This window comes from Salvelinus namaycush, chromosome 19 (assembly GCF_016432855.1).
Source record: "Salvelinus namaycush isolate Seneca chromosome 19, SaNama_1.0, whole genome shotgun sequence".
NCBI lineage: Eukaryota > Metazoa > Chordata > Actinopteri > Salmoniformes > Salmonidae > Salvelinus > Salvelinus namaycush.
In genome coordinates, this window is record NC_052325.1 from 30,471,583 (window position 1) to 30,484,396 (window position 12,814).

Here is a 12,814-nt window from a genome sequence, read left to right on the forward strand (position 1 = left end):
CTGAATAATCATCGTGGATACGGAGGGAGGCAGGGCCATCACTCTTAGGGAGAATGAGTCAGTATTAGAATGCTGATAAATGGGGCAATAGGGAGAACGAGAAGAGAGAGGAGGGAGGGATACAGGTGGCTTATTGTAATACTCTTTTTGCCTGTCAGATCCTTGCAAATCTACACGAGTGTGTGCGGTTGATTTGCGATTGGATGTGTGTGTAATCACTTCCGCCCCATTATCGCCTGGGGACAAAATTGGTGTGTAACTGTGACATACAGCTGTTTTGTAAGCCACATTGGTTACACCTCACCTCACTAACTCACCCTTCTACATTCCTCCCAGGGCAAGGATAGGCTCACAGGCAAGATTTGACCTGCTCCCTCAGGCCTGTGAGGGAATCCTGTTATGCAGCTTTAGTGTGTGCAAGCAGGGTCACATTCACTGTATTTTAATGCTACAATGATAGGATAGGCTCAGAGGCCAGACTCATGGCACTACAGAGACTGTGACAAGAGTCTAGTAGGTCTGATATACTATACATTTTATTTATATTTTACTAGGCAAGTCAGTTAAGAACACATTCTTATCTTCAATGACAGCCTAGGAACAGTGGGTTAACTGCCTTGTTCAGGTGCAGAATGACAGATTTTTACCTTGTCAGCTCGGGGATTCAATCTTGCAACCTTACGGTTAACTAGTCCAATGCTCTAACCACTAGGCTACCCGCCGCCCCAAATGACACACACATTTAGCTAAAACACCCGTAGACACTGCATTAAGAGATGAGCCTGTCCTGGATAGCATTCATGTGGGATAGTTGTGTAGAATTTCTTCAGTCTCTGTTCAGCCTCTCTGTGGATCTGGCCTTATTGAAGTAGAGTTTAATATCCTGTGTTAAACGCCCGAGTCTCAGAGTAATCCATTTGCATTTATGAAATACAGTGGTCTATATCTGAAGATATAAATCTTTCCAGTGGTAATGGAATCTTTTATGTGGTGTAATTGTGTGGCTACTCTTCTCGTGAGTTATACGGTCCTTTGTGGCGGAGCTTCATCTGTGAATTGCCCTCATTAAAGAATAAAGTGTAGAAGACGATGTGAGAAAGGAAATGTATGATCCCTAGTGTGTCTCTCTTGTGGAACTGGATGTTTTATCATTTATCGCTGTGTGTGTGTGCCTGCCTGCCTTCCTGCCTGCCTTCCTGCCTTCCTGCCTGCCTTCCTGCCTGCCTTCCTGCCTGCCTGCCTGCCTGCCTGCCTGCCTGCCTTCCTGTGTGCCTGCCTGCCTGGAACACTCAACTCCAGTTTTTTGACACACACCCACACTGTAGCAGCATTCAGTTTTTCCCACTGGGTTGTTCCACCTCAAAAGGCACAAGAAAAAGTATTTTGACACCCAACAATGCAAAGTGTATAAAGCTGTCATCACGGCAAAGGGTGGCTACTTTGAAGAATCTCAAATATAAAATATATTTTGATTTGTTTAACACTTTTTTTGGTTAGTACATGATTCCATATGTGTTCTTTCATAGTTTTGAGGTCTTCACTATTATTCTACAATGTAGAAAATAGTCCAAATAAAGACTGGAATGAGTAGGTGTCAAAACTTTTGATTGGTACTGTATTTCTCTATTAACATGCTGATTTGCTGGTGCTTTTAGTCTTTATGTAAAAAAAAACTTTTGTTGAAAAAAAATATATAGGCTTATTGTATTAAAAAAGGTTTGTCTAAAATAAAATGACATTGCTACATACATGGCTAAACCATGATTTCAGAAATGTTTTGTTATTCAACTGTTTGAATGTAGCGCGCCCCATTACAAAAGATGTATCGGTAGACCTACTCATGTAGGTATCTAGTTATTGTGGGTCAATCAAAGCAACACTACCGTCAGAGGCTCCATGTGTGGCAAGTGAAGTGGGAGATTTCCAATCAATGCTAAATGGAATTACAATTACGATAATAAGTTGGCTAAATGAGAAGGGGTAGGCTACAAGGATCAACCAACAGATAGGCTGTTTAATATGAATGGAGTTGTTGCAGACAAGAATGCGGTGAGAGCAGCAAAATAGACTCCGTTAGTCTCGCTAGCTGGCTAACTAATTTAGCTAGATAGTGTAGCTAGCCTGGATTCTGTACATCGATTTGATGCAGTCAAGACAGACACTACCAGATGACATGATAATCTATTGCAGCAACAAGTTTGTCTATCTAACATGAGCGAGTTGGTGTGGCTACTTTCTCCCTCTCTATACCCTCAGTGTGAGACACACCTGCACCTGCTTCTCCCCACTGATCTGTACTGAAACAACAAGCAGAGTGCCTGTCCTGAGTCACGCAAGTAAGTCCCAAGTGAAGTGCAAAGAAATATATATATATTTGGGACTTACTTGTATATATATATATATTTTAGATCCACTTCTCCTTAATGCAACCGCTGTGTCAGATATCAAAAATACTTTACGGAAAAAGCAAACCATGCAATAATCTACGTACGGCGCTAAGACGACAAATCAACCCAAAGAGATATCCGCCATGTTGGAGTCAACATAAGTCAGAAATAGCATTATAAATATTCACTTACCTTTGATGATCTTCATCAGAATGCACTCCCAGGAATCCCAGTTCCACAATAAATGTTTGTTTTGTTCGATAATGTCCATCATTTATGTCCAAATTCCTCCTTGTTGTTCGTGCGTTCAGTACACAATCTAAACTCTAGACGCGCGTGCAAGTCCAGCGGAAAGTACGGACGAAAAGTCCAAAAAGTTCCATTACAGTCTGTAGAAACATGTCAAATGATGTATCGAATCAATCTTTAGGATGTTTTTAACATAAGTCTTCAATAATGTTCCAACCGGAGAATTCATTTGTCTTCAGAAATGCGATGGAACGCAGCTAACTCTCACATGAACGCGCATGGTCAGCGCATGGTCAGCTCGTGGCACTCTGGGAGAGACCTTAATCAATCTCCTCTCATTCGCCCCCACTTCACAGTAGAAGCATCAAACAAGGTTTTATAGACTGTTGACATCTAGTGGAAGCCTTAGGAAGTGCAACATGACCCCATTTCCACTGTATCTTGGATAAGCAAAGAGTTGAAAACCTACAAACCTCAGATTTCCCACCTCCTGGTTGGATTTTTTTCTCAGGTTTTTGCCTGCCATATGAGTTCTGTTATACTCAGACATCATTCAAACAGTTTTAGAAACTTCAGAGTGTTTTCTATCCAAATCGACTAATAATATGCAAATACTGAACCCAACCCCAAAGAAGTTAAAGAAGCAATAAAACTGGCCTTCTTCAGACTAGTTGAGTATCTGGAGCATCAGCATTTGTGGGTTCGATTACAGGCTCAAAATGGCCAGAAACAAATAACTTTCTTCTGAAACTCGTCAGTCTATTCTTATTCTGAGAAATGAAGGCTATTCCATGCGAGAAATTGCCAAGAAACTGAAGATCTCGTACAACACTGTGTACTACTACTCCCTTCACAGAACAGCGCAAAGTGGCTCTAACCAGAATAGAAAGAGTGGGAGGCCCCGGTGCACAACTGAGCAAGAGGACAAGTGCATTAGAGTGTCTAGTTTGAGAAGGATGAAAGCATGTAAGCATGCTTTTCATTCCACTGGCACTGTGGGACCCAGAGAATATCATTAGGCTGTCAGAGGGCTTGACGGGACAGAACTGTTAGACTGAGCACATCCAGCCTGGGATTGTGCTGCATTCACAATGATTTAAGTTGTTGTTGGTGCTTTTTATTACTATACAGATAATATGGTGCTCATCGCATGCACACAGCCGCTCACACATACAGCCACTCACACATACAGGCACACATACAGTGCATTCGGGAAGTATTCAGACCCCTTGACTTCCACATTTTGTTACGTTACAAATAAATTGTTGAGATAAAACAAAATCCTCATCAATCTACACACAATACCCCATAATGACAAAGTGAAAGCAGGGTTTTAGAAAGTTTAGCAAATTTATTTAAAATAGAAAACTTACCTTACATAAGTATTCAGACATTTTGTCATGAGACTTCGAAATTGAGCTCAGGTGCATCCTGTTTCCATTGATAATCCTTGATGTTTCTACAACTTGATTGGAGTCCATAGAGCTCCGAGACAGGATTGTGTCGAGGCACTGATCTGGGGAAGGGTACCAAAAAGTTTCTGCAGCATTGAAGGTCCCTAAGAACACAGTGTCCTCCATCGCTCTTAAATGGAAGAAGTTTGGAACCACCAAGACTCTTCCTCGAGCTGGCCGCTCGGCCAAACTGAGCAATCAGGGGAGAAGAGCCTTGGTCAGGGAGGTGACCAAGAACCTGATGGTCACTATGACAGAGCTCGAGAGTTCCTCTGTGGAGATGGTAGAACCTTCCAGAAGGAAAACCATCTCTGCAGCACTCTACCAATCAGGCCTTTATGGTAGAGTGGCCAGAAGGGAGCCACTCCTCAGTAAAAGGCACATGACAGCCACTTGGAGTTCGCCAAAAGGCACCTAAAGGAGTCTTATACCATGAGAAACACAATTCTCTGGTCTGATGAAACCAAGATTGAACACTTTGGCCTGATTTCCAAGCGTCAGGTATGGAGAAGCATGGTAGTGGCAGCATCATGCTGTGGGGATGTTTTTTAGCAGCAGGTGCTGGGAGACTAGTCAGGATCGAGGGGAAAATGAACGAGCAAAGTACAGAGAGATCCTTGATGAAAACCTGCTCCAGAGCGCTTTGCCCCAGTCTTGAGGTCCTAAGGTTCACCTTCCAACAGAGCAATGACCCTAAGCACACAGCTAAGACAACGCAGGAGTGGCTTCGGGACAAGTCTCTGAATGTCCTTGAGTGGCCCAGCCAGAGCCCGGACATCTTTGGACATCTTGAGTGGTCCAGCCCGATCGAACATCTTTGGAGAGACCTGAAAACCACTGTGCAGTGATGCTGCCAATGCAACGTGACAGAGCTTGAGAGGATCTGCAGAGAAGAATGGGAGAATCTCCCCAAATACAGGTGTGCCAAGCTTGTAGCGTCATACCCAAGAAGACTCAAGGCTGTATTCACTGCCATAGGTGCGTCAACAAAGCACTGAATACTTACGTAAATGTGATATTTCAGTTTTTATTTGTAATATATTAGCAAACGTTTCTAAAAACCTGTTCTTGCTTCATCATTATGGGGTATTGTGTGTAGATTGGGGAGAATTTTTTCCCCCCATCCATTTTAGAATAAGGCTGTGATGTAAAAATGTGGAAAAAGTGAACGGGTCTGAATACTTTACGAATGCACTGTACGTACATGTACGGATGCGCGCATACATGCACACACACATACATGCACACACACACACTTTCATTTACATTCTCGTGCTAACACAGAGTAGCTAAGGTGGTGCTGTAAAGCTGTGTTCACCTGACTCCCCTCCTGCACTGTGAAATAGAGTATGCTTAATCCCTGTCACTCACACACACACACATACTAAGCAGTGCCCTCATGCCTGCGGTGTGATTTGATAGATGTGGTCTGTAGTTAGACGGTAAAGCTGATGATCTAATGTGAATTTAATAGTTGGGTGGCGTAGTAGTGATTATCTTATCTGACTTCATAATTCTGGCGTGTGTGAAATGGAGAGCGGATTACATTAGTATGATTCTATGTATTCATGTGCTTTTCTGCTTTCTTTTTTAATCTCTCACACACTTAACATTTCCCCCATTACCATACTTGTCTCATCGTTGATTTATTTCTAGCATTAAGATCAGTTCATCGCACATTCTTGTGATAATAGGTGGCTAATGCTTTGGCTAACATTTAGACAACCCTCTTTCTTTCTGTCTCGTCTAATTTGGGGTCGATGTGTAACTTACCATCTCTCCCTCTCCTTTCCACCCCCCGCCAGGGGGACTCCATGAAAAATGATGGAGGAGGTGACAGTTGTAGCCAAGTGGGACTACACGGCCCAGCAGGACCAGGAACTTGACATCCGGAAGAATGAGCGGCTCACCCTGCTGGACGACAGCAAGACGTGGTGGAGGGTGAGGAATGCCTCCAACCAGACAGGCTACGTCCCCTCTAACTACGTGGAGCGCAAGAACAGCCTGGTGAAGAAGGCATCGCTGGTCAAGAACCTCAAAGACACACTGGGTAAGAAGGGTGGCGGTGGGCTGGAGATGGAGATGTCGTAGAGTATGTTGTTGGTCGTTTATCAGCAGAGAAGAGTGGAGCGTCTCTTGACTCCCTCCGCCTCTATTTTTTCATCCTCCTCTAAACTCCAGCTAGAAATGGAAGAAATCATTTTTTGCATCTCCTGAATTGTGTGTGTGTCTCATCCTGCTCTCACTCGGTCTCTGTCTGACAGGGTCTGGTACTGGGGTTGGGTGTCTCATCCTGCTCTCACTGGGTCTCTGTCTGACAGGGTCTGGTACTGGGGTTGGGTGTGTGGATGTGAGCCTTTGTGCCATTTTATAGGAGCTCCACCAGCACCCCATGGACTTTGTTCAGTTGGCCATCGCTCTGTGCTGCCACAGCTTGGTGTCTGTAGGTCCTCACATTGTGTGTGTGTGTGTGTGTGTGTGTGTGTGTTAGGGTTATAAAATGGCTGGTGGAGACTGGAGAGAAACTCTTGCATGTTCTGTCTCCTTATTCCACTGATCTTATTTTTCAGTAACTCTTTTATACTTTCTTATACATACATTTTCTGAACTGCAAATTTCAGGAATCAGCCAATATTTCTTGCCTGCTCCAAAGAGAGAAACATACGAAGCTGAGCACACATGCCTTATTGTTCCTGTCAGTTGTGAGTAATTCAATTAAATCTTGTTTGTAGACTGTCAACAGCCATTAATGGAGTTTGTAAACCGCTGGGTTTGAATATCTGCTGCTGGTTAGAGAGAGAGTGTGAAGTTTACAAAGAAAGAGACAGAGAGACAAACATACAGAGAAAGAGAGAGTCTGTGAGGGGAGGGTGGAGTGATGGAAGGGGAGAGCAGGGCGGAGTGATGGAAGGGGAGAGCAGGGCGGAGTGATGGGAGGGGAGAGCAGGGCGGAGTGAGGGGAGGGAGAGCAGGGCGGAGTGAGGGGAGGGAGAGCAGGGCAGAGTGATGGAAGGGGAGAGCAGGGCGGAGTGATGGAAGGGGAGAGCAGGGCAGAGAGATTGGAGGGGGGAGAGCAGGGCGGAGTGATTGGAGGGAGAGCAGGGCAGAGTGAGGGGAGGGAGAGCAGGGCAGAGTGAGGGGAGGGAGAGCAGGGCAGAGTGAGGGGAGGGGAGAGCAGGGCAGAGTGAGGGGAGGGGAGAGCAGGGCAGAGTGAGGGGAGGGGAGAGCAGGGCAGAGTGAGGGGGGGGGAGAGCAGGGCAGAGGGAGGGGAGGGGAGAGCAAGGCAGAGTGAGGGGAGGGGAGAGCAGGGCAGAGTGAGGGGAGGGGAGAGCAGGGCAGAGTGAGGGGAGGGGAGAGCAGGGCAGAGTGAGGGGAGGGGAGAGCAGGGCAGAGTGAGGGGAGGGGAGAGCAGGGCAGAGTGAGGGGAGGGGAGAGGAGAGCAGGGCAGAGTGAGGGGAGGGGAGAGGAGAGCAGGGCAGAGTGAGGGGAGGGGAGAGCAGGGCAGAGTGAGGGGAGGGGAGAGCAGGGCAGAGTGAGGGAGGGCAGGGCAGAGTGAGGGAGGCAGGGCAGAGTGAGGGGAGGGGAGGGCAGGGCAGAGTGAGGGGAGGGGAGGGCAGGGCAGAGTGAGGGGAGGGGAGAGCAGGGCAGAGTAAGGGAGGGAGGGCAGAGTGAGGGAGGGAGGGCAGAGTGAGGGGAGGGCAGGGCAGAGTGAGGGGAGGGGAGGGCAGGGCAGGGCAGAGTGAGGGGAGGGCAGAGTGAGTGCAGGCTATGCGAGGGGATGGGTAGAGTCTGTTACTGACACATTCCTCTCTGGCTCCAAAAGGAGCTCCATGAGACTATGTGGACCAACACTGCACAGCCTGTCACTTTCATTCACCAGCAGCACGTTATGTGTGTTTGTGGTTGTGTGCGGCGTGCTCAGATCTTTCATCTTTATCAATAAGAACATTTCACATAATCCTAGAGCAGGGATGGGCAACTTTGAACCTTTCAATCATGAGGGGCCGCATTTGCTTGTGGGTCAGCGTGCCCACATCACCCCCCCCCCCCCCCCCCCCACACACACACACATTACGAGCAAAATATTTTAATGCAATTTCATGCAATTCTACACATTTTGCCATGGGGTGTAGAGAAGATTTAGCAACATTTAACTCATTTCATGCAATTCTATACATTTTGCCGAATTACCGTCCGGGGGGGGCCCATAGGTTGGAGAGAAATGTTTGTGGTTTTTAATATGATATGAGTGAGACTAACAACATCAATGGAGCCACCCCGGACGGTAATTCGACCATGATAACAAGGTTAGATAACTGGCGACTAAACAAACTTTGCAATCTAAAAAAATGTGTTTATCCGACATGGGCTGATTGAGTGACTATCAGTGACTGACATGACAAGACAACTGCTGATGCACAACCACATTTTGAAATTGCACCGTGTATTCTACTATTCTAATTCTCAACAGTAAGTTGAGACCACGACTGAGTTCTCCCCAAACCCCACCTCCAAAAAAAAAGTGTTTTATCCGAGGGCCAGTTACCCATCCCTGTCCTAGAGGCACGGAGGCATCACTCAACAAACATTCTAATCTTACTCTGTTATCCCCTGTACACTCTTATTCTGACACCACTATGAGTGGATCCATAATTAAAGGGAAGTGTGTCTGTATATTCCATTAAAGGATGAGTCATTAAAGTCCTGTGTGCAGGCCAGTGAACCTAACCAGGGTTGTAGTGCGGTCCCTAACACAGCAATGCTGTTCCCCATCCATCCATCCATCCATTAGAGCATTGAACAGTGCTCCACTCACCAGCCTAATGGTGTTACAGCCTGTGGCGAAACCACGGAACAACGAATCATCCTCGTCTGTTATTGAGTTATACATTATGCCCAGGTTCCTATTCAACCCCTAGCATTTCAATATGTTGTATTTGATCATGAATCTGTACTCGGATAGTTAAGATTCGGGCTTGGCAGTAACTTCTAATGTGTCTTATTTTGAATCTGTTCTGTGTGCGCACACGTGTGTGTAAAGTCAGCGCTCTATAAGTTATGGTTGGACTGGGTTCCCCTTTGCTCTTCTTGAATGGAATGGAAGCCCAGCAGCACTGACTCAAAATGGCTGTGCCATTGACAGACTCTGCAGGCCAATACAGGGTAACCATCTCCCCAGTGATCCAAAATGGCTGTGCTCACTCATCAAGTGACATTTACTGTAGGCCAATACAGGGAAACCAATGATCTCCAGACTGAATCAAAATGGTTCCCTTGGCTTCAGTCCATCTGACAGATTTACAGGGTGCATAGTACACACTGTCACCGTGCCAACGCTGCCTGCCCATAATGTTTGTGAAGACATAAACAGCTGGACGTTTATGGACTGTGTTATAGACTGAGCGCTGAGCTACAGTAGCGCTTTGTGTTAATAGCACCCTGCTAACATAATGTTATGACAGGCGGTAACCTTACAGTGGAGGAAATGGAAAATATGAGTTTTTTTTTTTTAAGTGCTTGTTAACTGTTAATAGCTTCTCATTTGTAGCGGTATGCAAACTAGAATGATGATGGTGATTTATGGGTCGGATGTATAGTGTTTCTCCAAGTGCTGAAAGGGGGCCTTACCTCATCCACTACCTCTCAAAACACCTGTTACTATATTACCTCCTGACTCCCCTGGGTTTCATTGTACTGCTCTCTGTGACTCTGTCAGGTGGTCCTGTGTATTTACTATTAGAGGTCGACCGATTATGATTTTTCAACGCCGATACCGATACCGATTATTGGAGGACCAAAAAAGCCGATACCGATTAATCAGACGATTTTTATTTATTTATTTGTAATAATGACAATTACAACAATATTGAATGAACCCTTATTTTAACTTAATATAATACATCCAAAAAATCTATTTAGCCTCAAATAAATAATGAAACATGTTCAATTTGGTTTAAATAATGCAAAAACAAAGTGTTGGAGAAGAAAGTAAAAGTGCAATATGTGCCATGTAAGAAAGCTAACGTTTAAGTTCCTTGCTCAGAACATGAGAACATATGAAAGCTGGTGGTTCTTTTTAACATGAGTCTTCAATATTCCCAGGTAAGAAGTTTTAGGTTGTAGTTATTATAGGAATTATAGGACTATTTCTCTCTATACAATTTGTATTTCATATACCTTTGACTATTGGATGTTCTTATAGGCACTTTAGCATTGCCAGTGTAACAGTATAGCTTCCGTCCCTCTCCTCGCTCCTCCCTGGGCTCGAACCAGCAACACAACGACAACAGCCACCATCGAAGCAGCGTTACCCATGCAGAGCAAGGGGAACAACTACTCCAAGTCTCAGAGCGAGTGACGTTTGAAACGCTGTTAGCGCGCACCCCGCTAACTAGCTAGCTATTTCACATCGGTTACACCAGCCTAATCTCGGGAGTTGATAGGCTTGAAGTCATAAACAGTACAATGCTTGAAGCATTGCGAAGAGCTGCTGGCAAAACGCACGAAAGTGCTGTTTGAATGAATGCTTACGAGCCTGCTGCTGCCTACCATCACTCAGTCAGACTGCTCTATCAAATCATAGACTTAATTATAACATAATAACACACCCGAAATACGAGCCTTAGGTCATTAATATGGTCGAATCCGGAAACTATCATCTCGAAAACAAAACGTTTATTCTTTCAGAGAAATACGGAACCGTTCCGTATTTTATCTAACGGGTGGCATCCATAAGCCTAAATATTCCTGTTACATTGCACAACCTTCAATGTTATGTCATAATTACGTAAAATTCTGGCAATTTAGTTCGCAACGAGCCAGGCGGCCCAAACTGTTGCATACACCCTGACTCTGCGTGCAATGAACGCAAGAGAAGTGACACCATTTCACCTGGTTAATATCGCCTGCTAACCTGGATTTCTTTTAGCTAAATATCCAGGTTTAAAAATATATACTTCTGTGTATTGATTTTAAGAAAGGCATTGATGTTTATGGTTAGGTACACGTTGGAGCAACGACAGTCCCTTTTCGCGGATGCGCACCGCATCGATTATATGCAACGCAGGACACGCTAGATAAACTAGTAATATCATCAACCGTGTATAGTTAACTAGTGATTATGATTGATTGTTTTTTATAAGATAAGTTTAATGCTAGCTAGCAACTTACCTTGGCTTCTTACTGCATTCGCGTAACAGGCAGGCTCCTCGTGGAGTACAATGTAAGGCAGGTGGTTAGAGGGTTGGACTAGTTAACCGTAAGGTTGCAAGATTGAATCCCCGAGCTGACAAGGTAAAAATCTGTCGTTCTGCCCCTGAACAAGGCAGTTAACTTCTTGAGCCTATGGGGGCGCCATTTCGACTTTGTTAAAATGAGTTCCCAAATTAAACTGCCTCGTACTCAATTCTTGCTCGTACAATATGCCTATTATTATTACTATTGGATAGAAAACACTCTCTAGTTTCTAAAACCGTTTGAATTATTTCTCTGAGTGAAACAGAACTCATTCTGCAGCACATTTCCTGTCAGGGAGTGAGATTTCAGAAATCGAGGTCCCTGTTCTGAGGTCAGTTTATAAGTCCCCATGTAAGCCATCGGGCTACATGCACTGCATACGTCTTCCTCTAGATGTCAGTAAGCGGGGAGAATTTGAATGGAGTGGATTGCGCAATCTGGGACCTTATATAAGACCGTGGAACGGAAGTACCGTCCTTTTCAACGGTGCGCCTGGCGCAAGAAGACATCACAATGGCATCCTGCAAACGCTTTCGTTTTAGTAGTTCTATATCTCCGGTCATGTTTTTATTCGTTATAGGTGTTAAAGACATCATAAGGTAGTTAATTTAAACCGACTTATAGCAGTTTATAGCAGTTTATTGCGATTTTCTGGGATTTCTTTGTCATGCGCTTTCACGAGGTGGACACCTCTCCAGTTGGTGGCTAACATTAGCGGCTATTTCGACCGGACAAGAGGACATCTTTCAACCCAAAGACGATTGTTCTGGAGAAAGGACACCTTGCCCAAGATTCTGATGGAAGCTCAGCTAATAGTAAGCAGTCTTTATGCTGTTAATTCGTACTTATGTTGACAAATGTTAAATAATAATTCCGCCATGAATTATGGGGCGGTCTCGCTTTAGGGCACGCTGTATTGCGCAGTAACGTTAATTTTAAAAATCTAACCCAGCGATTGCATTAAGAACTAATTTATCTTTCATTTGCTGTCCAACTTGTATTTTTTAGTCAAGTTTATGAATAGTTTTCAATTAGAATAGGTGCCTTTCCCAAGATTTCTCCTGACATTTTCTTTGCAGCTTGGCTACTTTTCTCATTGTATAACCACGATTTGTGCCGCTAAATATGCACATTTTCGAACAAACTCTATATGCATTGTGTAATATGATGTTATAGGACTGTCATCTGAAGAATTCTGAGAAGGTTAGTGAAAAAATTAATATCTTTTGGTGGTTTATACGTAATCGCTATGTTTGGCTTGAATCAATGCGGTTGTGATGTTTGCTATTGTGGTATGCTAATATAACGCTATATTGTGTTTTCGCTGTAAAACACTTAGAAAATCTGAAATATTGTCTGGATTCACAAGATCTGTGTCTTTCAATTGCTGTATGCTGTGTATTTTTAAGAAATGTTTTATGATGAGTAATTAGGTAATACACGTTGCTCTCTGTAGTTATTCTAGTCGCTTTGGTGAGAGTTGTGATG

The 12,814-nt window shown here is 44.4% G+C and overlaps 1 protein-coding gene across 1 annotated transcript in view; it reads left to right on the forward strand.

The window, feature by feature from the left end:
• LOC120064314 (cytoplasmic protein NCK2-like) overlaps nt 1–12,814 on the forward strand; it is a 43,703-nt gene that overhangs the window by 25,034 nt on the left and 5,855 nt on the right. Inside the window, exon 2 of the mRNA XM_039014800.1 lies at nt 5,896–6,140. Within this exon, the coding sequence (XP_038870728.1) occupies nt 5,912–6,140 (229 nt within the window). The 5' untranslated portion in view covers nt 5,896–5,911. The remainder of the gene's footprint in view (nt 1–5,895; nt 6,141–12,814) is intronic.